General features: G+C 33.7%; 1 protein-coding gene across 1 annotated transcript; it reads left to right on the top strand.

The window, feature by feature from the left end:
- The first annotated feature begins 2,002 nt into the window (after window positions 1-2,002).
- On the top strand, window positions 2,003-2,677 carry LOC127254368 (agamous-like MADS-box protein AGL61). The gene has a single exon (XM_051279459.1). It carries the CDS (start codon window positions 2,003-2,005, stop codon window positions 2,675-2,677), a length of 675 nt encoding a protein of 224 aa, XP_051135416.1.
- The last annotated feature ends 11,956 nt before the right edge of the window (window positions 2,678-14,633 follow it).

Genomic DNA, 14,633 nt, shown 5'->3' with positions numbered 1-14,633 from the left:
TTTCTAAATAAACATATTAAAATATTCTGAGAGTTATAAAATTGTTCCAAGCTTCAAATAAATATATCTATGTATATATCTTATGTTGAACATTCTTGAGTGCAGTCTTATTTTATTAGTTGTATAATGTTTTGTTAGGAATTTTCTTGCAAAAGTATCTTTGTAGTTTATAGCATAGGATTGAAATTCATTTTGTAATTCTATCTTCGCTATAATCACTGCTAAAACAATATATGTATACATATACGGATATGTATAGATACATGGTGAATATAAAGCATGATAATAGAGAGAGTTGAAGAACTTGTGGTTAAAAATAAAAGCATAAAATAAAGTTGGGTAAACTGTTTTATTTCCCGTAACTGGACCCCTTTATCCTTTTAGTCCCGTAAGTGGAGCCAATCGCAAACTAGTCCCATAAGTGAAAAATTTTCGTTGTTTTAGTCCTCCGGCGCCGGACACGCCTGTGTAGCTTGCCGGAGATGACGTGTCCGCCAGGTGTCCCGCTAGGTCAGCGACACCCGGCGGACACGTGGATTTATTTTTTTTCATTTTTTTTTTATTTTCTTTATTTTTTTAATTAGACCAAATAAAAAAAATAAAAAAATACAAATAAAATTAAAAATAAGTTTTAAAAAAATTTTAAAAAAATTAATAATAAATTAAAATCCACGTGTCCGCCAGGTGAACGACACCTGGTGGATACGTCACCTCCGGCGAGCCACGCGAGCGTCTCCGGCGCCGGAGGACTAAAACAGCGAAATTTTTTCACTTATGGGACTAGTTTGTGACAAGTTCCACTTACGGGACTAAAATGACAAGGGGTTCAATTACGGGACTAAAAAACAATTTACCCAATAAAGTTTTTGCTTTAATATTATTAATGTTAACCTAACTATATCATTCATTGTTTGAATTAGATTTTCGCCTTGGATGGAATGGTTTAAGGGTGCTATATAAAATAAAATTAATGAAAAAGATAACAATTATAATATATTTTTTTTTTAATTAGTTAATTGTCTTGTTTAAATCTAATCCTCTAGTCTACTATTTAGATAAAAGAGAAAAAAACGTAACATTTAACAAGATTGTATAAGAAAACATCATTTTGGAAAGTCCATTATAAAAATTTGTATGGTGAGGATGTATGAAGTATATCAGCGGTACTAGTAGAATTGCGACTAAATATAGAAATATTTCTAAATTTTAATTAAATTATATTTTTTCATGGACAAATCGTGAAAGCCAATCAACCATGTGCTTTATTTATACGGGAATATATATATATATATATAGTTTTATAAAGTTCTTTGGTGTATTTGTTCCCATATTTGTGTGATTATTATTTAAAGTATTAAATTTTTTTCCTTGCAACAAATATCATATGCACAACTATTTTTCAATTTAAAGGTTTAAAAAAAATTCGAAGCAACATGAATCACCAAATGTAATTAAGCGTGCCCTAAAAGTAATTTTGGTAAAAAATAAATAAATTATAAAAGTGTTATTGAAGTCTTTTCATATGTATTCTCTGTTTTTGTTTTTGGATATACATATTGATGTATATATTATATTTTTTTAAACCGGGCAATTGTTGGCTCCATATTTTAGGTAGAAAATTAATATTATATGTTATGTATTTTTTTATTAACATGAAATAAATTGCACAGTATAATATAACACACAACACTATCACATAATACTTATAACTCCAAGATTTTGTGACAAAAATTGGGAAAACTTCAATATCCAAAATTAATTAACAATAATTAGTAATATAATTTTTATTAATATGTAAAAATTTGTATAAACAAAAATTGGATATAATCCATCAATCCAATTTTCCAACAAAAAAAACTTATCAAGAATGATTGGACTAGTATAAATATTAGATATCCATGCATGAAAAAAAACACAAATCAATATATCAATGCATCATTTATTTGTTTCTCTTTCCTTGTCTAAGTTCTTACAAGCTTAGCTTATTTCCATCCTCGATAACATGAGCAGTTCCGGAGATCAATCCGAATCTTCGCAGCGAAAGCCTGGCCGTCGCAAGTTACCTTTGCAAAAGATAGAAAAGGAGAGCAACCGTCAAGTTACTTTCTCCAAGCGCCGAGAAGGGGTTTTCAAGAAAGCGAGTGAGCTTTGCACCCTTACAGGTGCAGAGGCTGGCGTCGTAGTCTTCTCGCCCAGAGACAGGGCCCATTCGTTTGGGTATCCAGGTATAAACTTAGTGTCTGACAAGTTCCTCTCCCCAGAAAATATTGGTGTAGGTAATCAACAGAGAGAGGGTCAACACTTGGTGGCGATGCAGCAAAATGGAGTTGATGATTTGGCTCGTGTAGAGGCTGGAATAGCTGCAGAGAAATCAAAGAAAGAAGAGCTAAAGAGGCTAAAAAGGGAGAGTATGATACCCTTGGGATGTGCAGGTTTGGAGGGACTCGGATACGAGCAACTCCAATTTTTGAAAGAGGCTGTGACAAACTTAGGAAAGAATATGAGCAACATGGTTGCAGGAGTGCCAGTTGCTCCAGCAGCTGTGAATGTGAGAATGGATTGCCCATTTGGGGTGGGTTCTAGCACTATGGAGCTACATAATAAATCGACGGGGCAGGGTGGCAGTGGCAGCAGCAACAACAACTCCACTAACAAGAACTATAAAGGTGGTTGGTAAATGGGTCTATGCTGGTGCTGGGATTGATGTGGCCGTGGTCGGTTGTACGTGATAAAGTGTCAAGAGTGAAATTTATTTTATTTTTGATTTAAGAATAATGAGTTTTGTATCCATGTTGAAAACTGTTGACGTTAATAACTTGTTTGTCCTTGTTTGTGCGTGTGTGCTTTTTGCTACATGATTGCATTTTGGATTTTGTTTTTTCTTAAGAAACCTCATAAGTAACAAGTCCTTTTAGTTCCTAATTTTTTCTAACATAAATTTTATTAAAAGGTAACAATAAATGTTATTTGGCCTAAAGTCCTATTACATATGTTTAAGGAAATTTAGAAAGCGGTTGTGTTTGGTACAGAGAAATGAGGCCAGAGAAATGAAAATTGTATCATTTCTCTTGTTTGTTTGAGTCAGATAAATGAAACTTGAGAAATAAATCATTTCCATTTCTCTATTTTTATTTCTCTCCCATATGCAGAGAAATAGAGAGAAATGATGTTGCAGTATATATATATTTTTTAATTTTTAAAATTTTTTTGTACTATTTAATTTTTATAATTTTTTTAAAATTATATTATTTTAATTTTACAAAAAACAAACTTAATTTATTTTTAAAGTATTTAATTTTTACGATATTTTAAGAAATTGTACAAAAACATAATCTTAAAAAACATCATATATAATTTATAATTTTTTGAAAAAACATTTACCAAAAATATTTTTCATGAATTCTCATTCGTTAAAACTCTATTTTTATCGGGTTAATCATTTATTTTTATTTGATCATTCATATATCTGCATTTGTTTTTAGATTTCTCAAATGAATTCTTTGTTTTATCAAACAAGAGAATTAATTCTGATTCTCTACTCAATTTCATTTATCTCCAATTCTATTCTCTATTATCATTTCTCTGCAATTCCATTCTCTGTACCAAATGCCCCCTTATAGTCAGTTTTGGATTCCCAAGAATTAGTCCCAAACTATTGACGCATGGTTTTAGTTTTATTTTCATTTATATTTTCTTAATAAACCTTCCCTGAATTTCTTAAACCTTCCACATTTTCTATAGAAATATACGCAACAACTCCAATAAAAACATCACATTACCTCACATTGAATTCTCATATTAATCTCCAAATTACTGAATTCGAAACAAGTCAAAACATCAAACTAGATCAAAAATACATCTATACACAATAAGAGAATAGCATGATGATGGGATCTTTTTACATATAAAGAATTTTGGCAACACATATACGTAGATATGCATGCAACATCCTCCAACTAGAAGACTAGAAGTAGTACAAAACAGTTTAATTCTTGTATTTATAGTTTGTGGGGTGACGAAAACTATAATGCACAATAGTTTGCACCATACAAACTTCATATCCTTTCATCAAATTGAAGATAAAGTTGTATACTTTTAAATAATTCCATACGATAATGAATGTGCATATGCATATAGATCTATAAAATATATCTCAATAAAGTTTGCGATGCAGTAAATATTTTATTATTTTGCATATATAATAATTGTGATCAGATTGTAAGTAAATTTTAAACATATATATGTTAGCATTGTAATCGATTCAATGCGGAATAGAACTTAAGAATCAAAACTAAAATGAATCCCGAGAACATACCTTCGGCCATTGGTGTCAAACTCAAATGCAATCTTTCTTGGTTCTTCTTAGCACCTGCACTATTTTTTCTAGATGGTGTAGTAGGCTTTATATAGTGATGCTCAGGGTACCAAAAAGTCCAAAATTCATGTCTCAATTACTTCATTCCATCAAAGAAGTAACCAACATGAAGAGTGGAGTAGTGGGGATACTAGTAGAGACCTTTCACTCTCATTAACATTTAGTAATGAAGTGGAGTAGCGGAGACCTTTCACATAGGCCACTACTTCATATAGACCACATAATATTAATATTCTCCCACTTGGTCTATAATTTACTCTATAAGAAACAAAATATATGAATTACGGTGATAGACCCTCTTCAACAAGTATTATCTTCCATGTATTACAATGTAGTTTGGTTCCTAAAACCACTCAAACATCTTAATGAATAAACCTTATGTTTATTCTAGGTCTCACCTTTACGATAATTTTCTCAAGACAAATATGCGCATAAAACCAAATGAGAAAAATATCAATTGAATAAGAGTTTTATTTAATACAAAGATGTACGAATAAATGAAATTACATCACAGAACCAAGTCCCATTCGTACCACATGATTCTTAAAATTCTTTGGTGGCATGCCTTTAGTTAAGGGATCAACAATCATCAATTTAGTGCAAACGTGTTCAATGACCACTTTATTTTCTTTAATACGTTCCCTTATGGCTAAGTACTTAATATCGATGTGCTTACATCGACTACCACTTTTATTATTCTTAGCCATAAAAACCATAGTAGAATTGTCATAATATATCTTGAATAGCCTAGCAATAGAATCCACAATTTTAAGCCCATATATGAAACTCTTCAACCATATACCATGACAAATAGCTTCGAAACACGAAACAAACTTTGCCTCCATGGTAGAAGTAGCTGTCAATGTCTGTTTTGCGCTTCTCCAGGATATGGCTCCATTAGCTAACATGAAAATGTAGGCAGATGTTGATTTTCTAGAATCAACACAACTAGCAAAGTTTGAATCAGAGTAACAATAACATATATACTATCGGCTCGTCTGTACATGAGCATGTAATCCTTTGCCCCTTTAAGGTACCTCAATACCTTCTTTGTAGCTCTCCAGTGGTCAGGACCTGGATTACTCTGATATTTTCCTAACAGTCCAACAACATATAATATATTAGATCTAGTACATACCTGAGCATACATGATGCTTCCAACCACTGAAGCATATGGAATGTTAGTCATATAATCCCGCTCAAAATCATTCTTAGGGCATTGATCTAAACTGAATTTGTCGCCCTTGACAATTGGAGCTACATTTGGTGAGCAATCTTTCATCCAAAATCTCTCTAAAATTTTATTGATATAGGTCTCTTGAGACAAACCCAAAATACCTCGAGATATTTCCCTATGGATCTTAATGCCAATGACATAAAATAACTCTCCCATATCTTTCATGTCAAAATTTGTAGAGAGAAAATATTTCACCTCGTATAGCAGATCTTTATTATTAGTAGCAAGCAAAATATCATCTACATATAGCACAAGAAAACAAATCCTACTCCCACTAACCTTCAGGTATATACATTGATCCATAACATTTTCTTCAATACCAAATAAAGTAATGATATTATGAAACTTTAAATACCATTTATGAGAGGCTTGTTTTAAACCATATATGGATTTATTTAGCTTACATACTAAATGCTCACCGTCTCTAGAGAAGAATCCTTCAGGTTGTTTCATATAAACCTCATCATCTAGAGTGCCATTAAGAAATGCCGTTTTCACATCCATTTGATGTAACTCAAAATCAAAGTGTGCTACTAATGCCATAATAATTCAAAGAGAATCTTTCCTTGATACAGAAGAAAAAGTCTCCGTGTAGTTGACTCATTCCTTTCGAGTGAAACCCTTGGCAACAAGTCGTGCTTTATATCTTTCAATGTTACCTTTCAAGTCTTTCTTTGTTTTAAAGACCCATTTACGTCTGCGGATTTTATACCATCAGGTAACTTGACAAGATTCAAACTTTAGTGGATGTCATAAAATCCATATCTTCTTTCATAGCACTATACCACAAGTTAGATGTTGATGAACTCATAGTCTGTGAAAACGTTTCAGGATCATTTTCGACTCCAATATTGTAGTCACAATCTTGTAGGTAGACAACATAATCAGCACGGATAACAGATCTCCTTATTCTAGTAGATCTTCTTAACACTATATCATCATTCTCCTGGGAAACTTGTTGCTCAGCCTGTTGATCAACAATATCAACTGGTTGTTCAACAATTTACTGTTGTTCCTCGTGTACATTGCGATCTACTTGATCAGTATCAGCAGCTTGTGGAATTGCGATAGTTGGTCGTCTAATACTGGTTTGTACTTGAGGGGTATAAATTACAACTAATCTATTACTTGATCAAAGATTTTTGGAGCGATTTAAAAATATCTTTTAAGATACAAAAAATGATATATGTATAAAATGAAAATTGTGTCGTGCGTGTTCGTGTAGTAACTCAAATATTCTTCGTCAAAAATAAAAAATCTCTTTAACCGGTGAGTGTCCGGGTCGAACTCAGGGAATATGCGAATATCCTATATTTAATTAGAAAAGTGCAATGAGTTAATACAATTGAAGAAACTGAAAAGATAAATTGCAGAAATTAAATCTAACTAAAAAGCGATAAAATATATGTATCTCGAAAGGATGAAGCAAGACGTTTGTGTCTAACTTTTGCGTTCCTTAATGGCTAGATTTTTATGGATGAAATGAGCGAGATGACGATGGCGTTATAGCGAAAAATATATGTATAATTGCAAAGCGGCTCGGAGGAATGAATGTGATCGCATTTGCTCGCTTAAGCCGATTCTCGACTCGGTTGGTACTCGACCTTAGGGGATTTACAATGAGGCTTCAGCGACACCCGGCGAAGAACATTATAAGAAAGAAACTCTACTGTCACTAGAAATTTTTGTGACCCAATAGACCATCGCCTATGCCCCATGAATTATTCTTCCAACCGTTCCGCTAGTGGCTCTACCCTTTTGATACGTCTCCTTAATCGGAATCGAATTTAGAACAACAACTAAGCAGGTTGACAAGGCTCCCACGTACTTAGCTACGTTGAATTACCCGGAATCTGTTTGTGACATGAAACAGGGCTGAAATAGTCGATTATTCTATCGCCCTTCCGCAACCTTGCCGAAATCTAACTTGAACAATTCAAATCGAACATGAAATTTTTGGGTGAATGTGAGGTGAGGAAGTATGATAGAAATTTTACTAGCTAAAATAATATGGAGGAATTAAAAGAAAATGAAGAGAAAATCAGTTTGCTCGCGACACAAAATCGAAAATCTAAACTAGGTAAAAATATGAGAGAGAAGAAATGGAGAAAATAGAGTGTATGGAATGTATATTATTGTGTATATATGGTGTATATATGTGTGTATATGGTACAATTAAAGGGGATATTTATAAGGAAAAAACTTCTAGAAGCTTGGCGGTTACAACCGCCAATAAATAACTACTTCTAAAAATAGCAACTAACTACCTCTAAAAATAAACATAAATAACTTACTCTAAAAATAGCTATTAATACAACTACTCATAACTACCTATTTTCTAAAACGTTCTAGAATAAAAATTACACAAAAATAGCAAAACATTAGCTAAAAAGTAGTGTAGGAATTTAATTTAGGGAGTTGGGAGAGTGTAGTAAATGCAGGAGCTGAGGGTGCAGGAGACATAAATGCGACGAAATTCTGTGTAGGAATTATTGTGGCGGCACAGTAAATGCACCGCTGACCAGCGGCAATTAATACAGCCGCCGCTGACCAGCGACAGTAATTGCAACCGCCGCTCACCTTCCGCGCTCGAGCACTCCTATGCAGCTGCCGCTCACGGAGTCCGCACCAGCCGCCATCGTTTTCCTTTCATGTATGGACTTCCGCGCTCATAAATGCAGCCGCCGCTCACGGATTAATGAACATAGAATTCCGCTTCGCTCAAATTTCCGTGCAGCCTTCATCGCTTTCCATGCTAGCTCACTTTGGGCAGCCTCCGCTCACTTTCCGCACCAGCCGCCGCTTGATTCCGCGCTTGCTTACTTTCCGCACGGCCGCCGCTTGAATTCCGCGCCCGCTCACTTTCCGCGCTCACTTACTTTCCGCGCGGCCGCCGCTTGAATTCCACGCAGTTGTTGACTTTGACTTTTACGTGTTGACTTTCTAGCATTGACCATGGACTTTTGTTGATTTTTGCGCCGGTGACTGTTTTTTCGCTTCTGAAGCTATTTTTTCATTTTTAAAGCCAGTTTTGGACTTCTACATGAGTTTTTAAGCATTATTTCACCTATATAAATAATAAACACCATATAAATTTTTATTTAAATAAATAATACTTATTAAATAAAATTAATTTAGCCAAAATTAAATACTTAGATAGCACATAAATAATGCCTAAAAATATAATTCAAGAAACACATCAATTAATTTAATTTATTTATAAATTACACTTAAAAATTAGTAAATTAATATTATACACACAAGATGAAATAAATACAATTATTAGAGTAAATTAACATAAATAATACTAAAATTTGACATAAATAAATAATTAAATAAATAAATATAATCTATAAAATATGACAAAATCAAAAGTTATCAGGTATAAATTACAACTAATCTATTACTTGAATCAGAGGGTTGAGCTTCATGATGATTCTTTCCAGAAACAACGTTCCGAAGGCGATCACTCCCACTGATCAAGTAATTTTCAAGAAATTTCGCGTTTCTTAATTCCATAATTTTAATATTGTGAGATGGACAATGGAATCTCTAACCCTTTGTTGGACCTTTCAGCATATCCAATGAAATATCCACTAATGGTCCTTGGGTCTAGTTTCTTTTCTTGTCGATTGTAAACTCTCACTTCAGACTGACATCCCCAAACGCGTATATGTCTTAAACTCGGTTTTCAACCTTTAAATAACTCAAAAGGTGTCTCTAAGATAAACTTAGTTGGAACTCGATTCAATATATACGCTGCCGTCTTTAAAGCTTCAATCCACAAGGACTCAGAGAGTTTTACATTACTCCACATACTCCTCACCATATCCATTAAGGTCCAGTTTCTTCTTTCAGCAATACCATTTTGATCGGGAGAACCAGACATACTGTATTGGGCAACAATCCCATGCTCTTGAACAAACCTTGCAAAAGTACCAGGTGCTTGTCCATTTCCTGTATATCTACCATAATATTCACCACCTCTATCTGATCGAATAGTTTTAATCTAATTTTCACATTGTTTCTCTACTCCAGCCTTGAAAACTTTAAAGGCATCTTAAGCTTTAGAATGAAGAAAATAGAGATACATATAACGTGAAAAATCGTCAATGAAAGTGATAAAGTATTTTGGACTACTTGCCTCCATGTTTGGATAACAAATATGTGTATGTATAACCTCCAATAGGTTTGTACTCATCTTTTCACCCCTTTAGACTTGTTGGTTTGCTTACCTTTAATGCAATCCACACAAGTCTCAAAATCAGTAAAATTCAAGGTACCAAATACTCCTTCATTTACCAATCTTTTGATTCTCTCAATGGAGATATGTCCCAATCTTTGGTGCCACAATATAGAGAAATTTTCATCCATAATACATCGTTTAGTACCGACATTATCTTGAACGTGTAAAGTAGTTGGGCAATCAATATTTTTCATATTAAGTCAAAAAAGACCATCACTCAAAACTCCATTTCCAATGACATTTGATTTGAAAGATAAACAAAAACCAAGGTTGGTGAAAGTAAAATAGTAGCCACATGAAACAAGTTTTGAAACATAAATTAAGTTTCTAAAAAAATTACGAATGTAAAACGTTTTTTCAAAAGTTAAAAAAAAAAAAACCACTACTTAAAACTAGATTGCACATCCCAATAGCTTCCACATGTGATGGCATTTTGTTTCCAGAATAGATGCTCAACTCACTTCCCACTGGTTTCCGACGGTTTTGCAATCCTTGCATGGAATTTGTAACATGGATTGTAGAACCAGAATCAATCCACCATGTATTATGATTAACATCAACTGTATTGGATTCATAACATACAAATGAAATTTGAGTACCTTTTTTCTCAAGCTACTTGAAGTATTTAGGACAATTTTTCTTTATGTGTCCTTTCTTTTTACAGAAAAAACACGTGTTGGCTTTCTTGATGTCATTTTGTGGAGGAATATTTTCCTTCCCTTTATTTTTGGCTTGATATTTCATATTCTTTCCTTCAGTCATAACTGCCATGTTCACTTTCTCTCCCTCTTCCATAGCAAGACGTCCCTCTTCTTAAACACACATGGTCATCAATTCATTTATTGACCATTTATCCTTATGTGTATTGTAAGAGATCTTAAAAGGACCATATTGTGGAGGAAGAGTACGCAAAATAAAGTGAACAGGGAAGGAATCAGACATATCAACTTCCAGTCGCTTCAATTGAGCCGCTATATCCCTCATGCGCATGATGTGATCACGTACACCTCTTAACCCAGTAAGTTTTAAGGATGAGAATTGCGTTATCAACGTACTAGCCAATGCCTTATCAGATGTCACAAATTGATCATCAATAGCTTTCAACAAGGCATGGAAATTAGTACAATGCTCAACAGAACCCCTTATTCCAGCAGATATTCGAGTCTTTATGAACATAACGCAGAGACGGTTAGATCTCTCCCATTTTTCATAAAGATCGACCTAATCTAGAGTGCTATTTTCAGTAATAGGAGGCGGTTCATCTTTTCTGATGGCATAATCTATGTCCATCCAACCCAAATGCAGAAGAATTCTCTCATTCCAAACTTAATAATTGTCACCATTATGATTGGGAATATCGGATTTTATATCAGAGACATTAATATATTGAATTGTTGCAATAAAAATAAATAAATAAACATGCTCAAAACATAATTAAATCGAAGCACAAATAAACCATACAACATGTTTTACCAATGTAAGACATGAAAAAATATGAATCTATTGACATAAAACATGTATGTGGGCTAAAGTTTTAATTCGATTAGACTCATTTAAACATATGATAAAACTATCAACTACCTTCCATTTCAAATTCCTGTGGGTAAATTAGAAATATAGTTGATATAGTATCCTAAGTAGTCATACAAATATAACAAAATTCCTGTGGGTAAATTTCATTATATCACGTATGATTAATTACAATTTATCTTATTTACTAAATATGATTGTAAAAATAAAAAATATAATTTCAATTAATCAGAAACGTTGTGGCTATTTCAAGATTAATCAAAACTACACTAATCACATAACATTGCAAGAATATCGATCTCAAAATGATTTTCAACATCAATTTTATAAAAAATATCTCAAAGAATCGAAACTAAAATGAATCCCGAGAATATACCTCCGGCCATTGCTGTCAAACTCAAATGCAATCTTTCTTGGTTCTTCTAAGTACTTGCACTATTTTTTCTAGATGGTGTAGAAGGCTTTATATAGTGATGCTTATGGGACCAAAAAGTCTAAAATTCATGTCTCAATTACTTCATTCCATCAAAGAAGTAACCAACGAGTGGAGTAGTGGAGACCTTTCATTTATGTCACATTAACATTTAGTAATGAAGTGGAGTAGTGGGGATAGTGGAGTAGTGGAGATCTTTCACATAAGCCACTACTTCACATAGACCACATAATATTAATAATATAATGTATTATTCAATGTTATAGAAAAAATATTGAATTTACGGAGAACTTATATACTCATATAAACATTAATATGATACTAAGTTGCTTAATGCTTCTGTAAAGTTATTAAATATTTATATAGTAAATGACATAATGATATTGAAGTGTGATGTAAATCTTTTCAACCATACAAGATATTTAAAGTATTGCCAAAATATATTGCGACATAAATTGTAACTAAACCACAAAAACTTCATTGCACTACGCATAACATATTGTGAATATTGGTTCAATATAAAACCAGATGGATAATAACACACTACAAGAAAAAATCAATTTTGTAACAAAATTTTTTTGTCTCTAAATCTACTTTTTCCGTTACTAATGACATTAGAGACGGAATTAGGAATGGAATTACGTTAGCTACATGAACTTTAGGGACGGAATTCCGTTACAAATATATTATTTTTTTGTAGTGACACTACAATGTACAGAGAACACCCAAAAGAGTGATCAAATTAGGACAATTTTCAAATCAACTAATGATTTGAGTGATCAAATAAATGAGTATCCCCATTATTTCAATTGATATTCTTTAAGAATGAGTATGATGAACAATGAATGCAAAAGGGGACCTGCAAGTTCTACATGGTGATAAGAGAGAAAGGCAATCCAAAAAATAATGACATACTTTGAAAGCGAAGTTTAAAGTTCAAATTAGTTGAAGTTTTTATGTGAATTTTAATTGCAAAGATATAATGAGAAAGATGAGTTTTTAAAAGGATAGCAAGTTGTAGTTTGTTAACTTAAGGTTATTTCACTGGCTTGAAAAGTACAATAAAATTACATATATATATATATATATATGTGCAGCCCTAATCTATTTTGGCTCAAGGCCCACAATACAATTAGATATTAATTAATACATATACATATGTCTAGCACTATCTTTATATATATAACACTCGTCCTAACGTTGGAGCTTAGATATTGATCATGCCCAATTTGTCGCAAAGATATTTGAGACGAGAAGGTGGTGGTGTTGACTGGAAGTATTGTTGCAGAGGTACTTGCGATCGGAACCCTTGCTGTTGCATATTCCCATACTTAAGATTTTGATGATCGTTCCATATTGGGTTTTAGGTGTTTGAATAAAGGTCATATTGCAGTTGCTTCGGTGGACCAAAACCAACTACATTCACATCGTCATGACTTCCCTCGTGCAAGAAAGGACATGCATCGGTGGCATGCTCCGGGCTCGTGCAAATGACACACGCTTTCACATGGCGCGTGTTTCTTGCAGCCAATTGATGAACAAATTTTGTAAGTTCGGAAATTTGTTGCCGAAGAGAATCATTACCTTCCGAATATTCGAGTCCTCTAGTTCCGAACTGCTGCGAATTCTCTGCCATCCTCGTGATCAGCTCCCATGCGGCTTTCGGTGTTTTATCCGCCAATGCTCTTTGGCTAACAACATCAATGTTGTTCCGGTCTCGCATGCTCAGCCCATTGTAAAAGTATTGGAGTAATAGTTGGTCAGTAATCTGGTGTTGTGTCTATCTCGTACAAAGCCTGTTGGACCTCTCCAGATATTCATGCAACGTCTCTCCTTGTTGTGGCTTGATGTTGCAAATTTCCTTCAGCAATGTCGCCGCCCGCGATGTCGGAAAATATTTTTTATAAAAACTTCTTTTTCAGATCCCTCCAAGTGATAGCCAAAAGAGCCATTCCTTTGCCGCGTCCTTCAGTGAAAAAGGGAATGCCCGTAGCTTTACTTGCTCTTCTGTAACCGTTGGTGGTTTCATGCTCGAGCAAACCACATCGAATTCCTACAAATGTTTATGTGGTTCCTCTCCTACAAGGCCATGAAATGAGGGCAAAAAGTGTATTAGTCCGGATCGTAATTCAAAATTAGCATTACCTTAAATTCTGGAAAAATAATGCATAGAGGCTGTAAGTTTAGATTAGACACGGCTAACTCCCAGAGCATGCGGGTATCTTCTTCTGCCATATCGGATTCTTGCTTGATCGATTCGCCTGGTTGCAAACTCGAAGCCTTCTCAAATTCTAGCATTCTTTTTGCTTCCTTCCACAATTTTCTCACTAACCTTTTGATTTCTGCTTCGTATATCAAATTTTCTGTACGAGAAGATCGTGGCATAAACAATTGAAATATATAATATAAAATATAATTGAATGAAAAAAAATCAAATAAATCAAACACCATCCCCCAACAACGGAGCCAAAAAGTTGTAGCCTCGGTGCTCCTAATAAAAAATTGTCTAACATCACAATCGCTGCATAGCAAGTGGTGCCGGGTCGATCCATAGGGAATGTGAAGTTTAATTCATGTTTTGTCACACATTCAAATATTGGGGGATAGATTAGAAAATTCAATCAAGGTAATTAAAATAAGCGACCGGAAAAAAATTCATTTTCAAAGAGATTAAATTTCTAGCCCAAGGAGCGCATAAGAAATCTTGTTATTTAATTGATAAATTGGTTATAGGCATTAGATACGATCATATCACCCAATTTTTCCTTAGTTTATTGGTGGCAATGGTACAACCAATAAAATAATCTAGGTA

The sequence above is a fragment of the Andrographis paniculata genome, unplaced genomic scaffold, assembly GCF_009805555.1.
Source record: "Andrographis paniculata isolate CXL003 unplaced genomic scaffold, ASM980555v1 Contig52END, whole genome shotgun sequence".
Classification (NCBI taxonomy): domain Eukaryota; kingdom Viridiplantae; phylum Streptophyta; class Magnoliopsida; order Lamiales; family Acanthaceae; genus Andrographis; species Andrographis paniculata.
The sequence above is the reverse complement of the archived record's forward strand: the minus strand, read 5'-3'. Positions and strand labels throughout refer to the sequence as shown.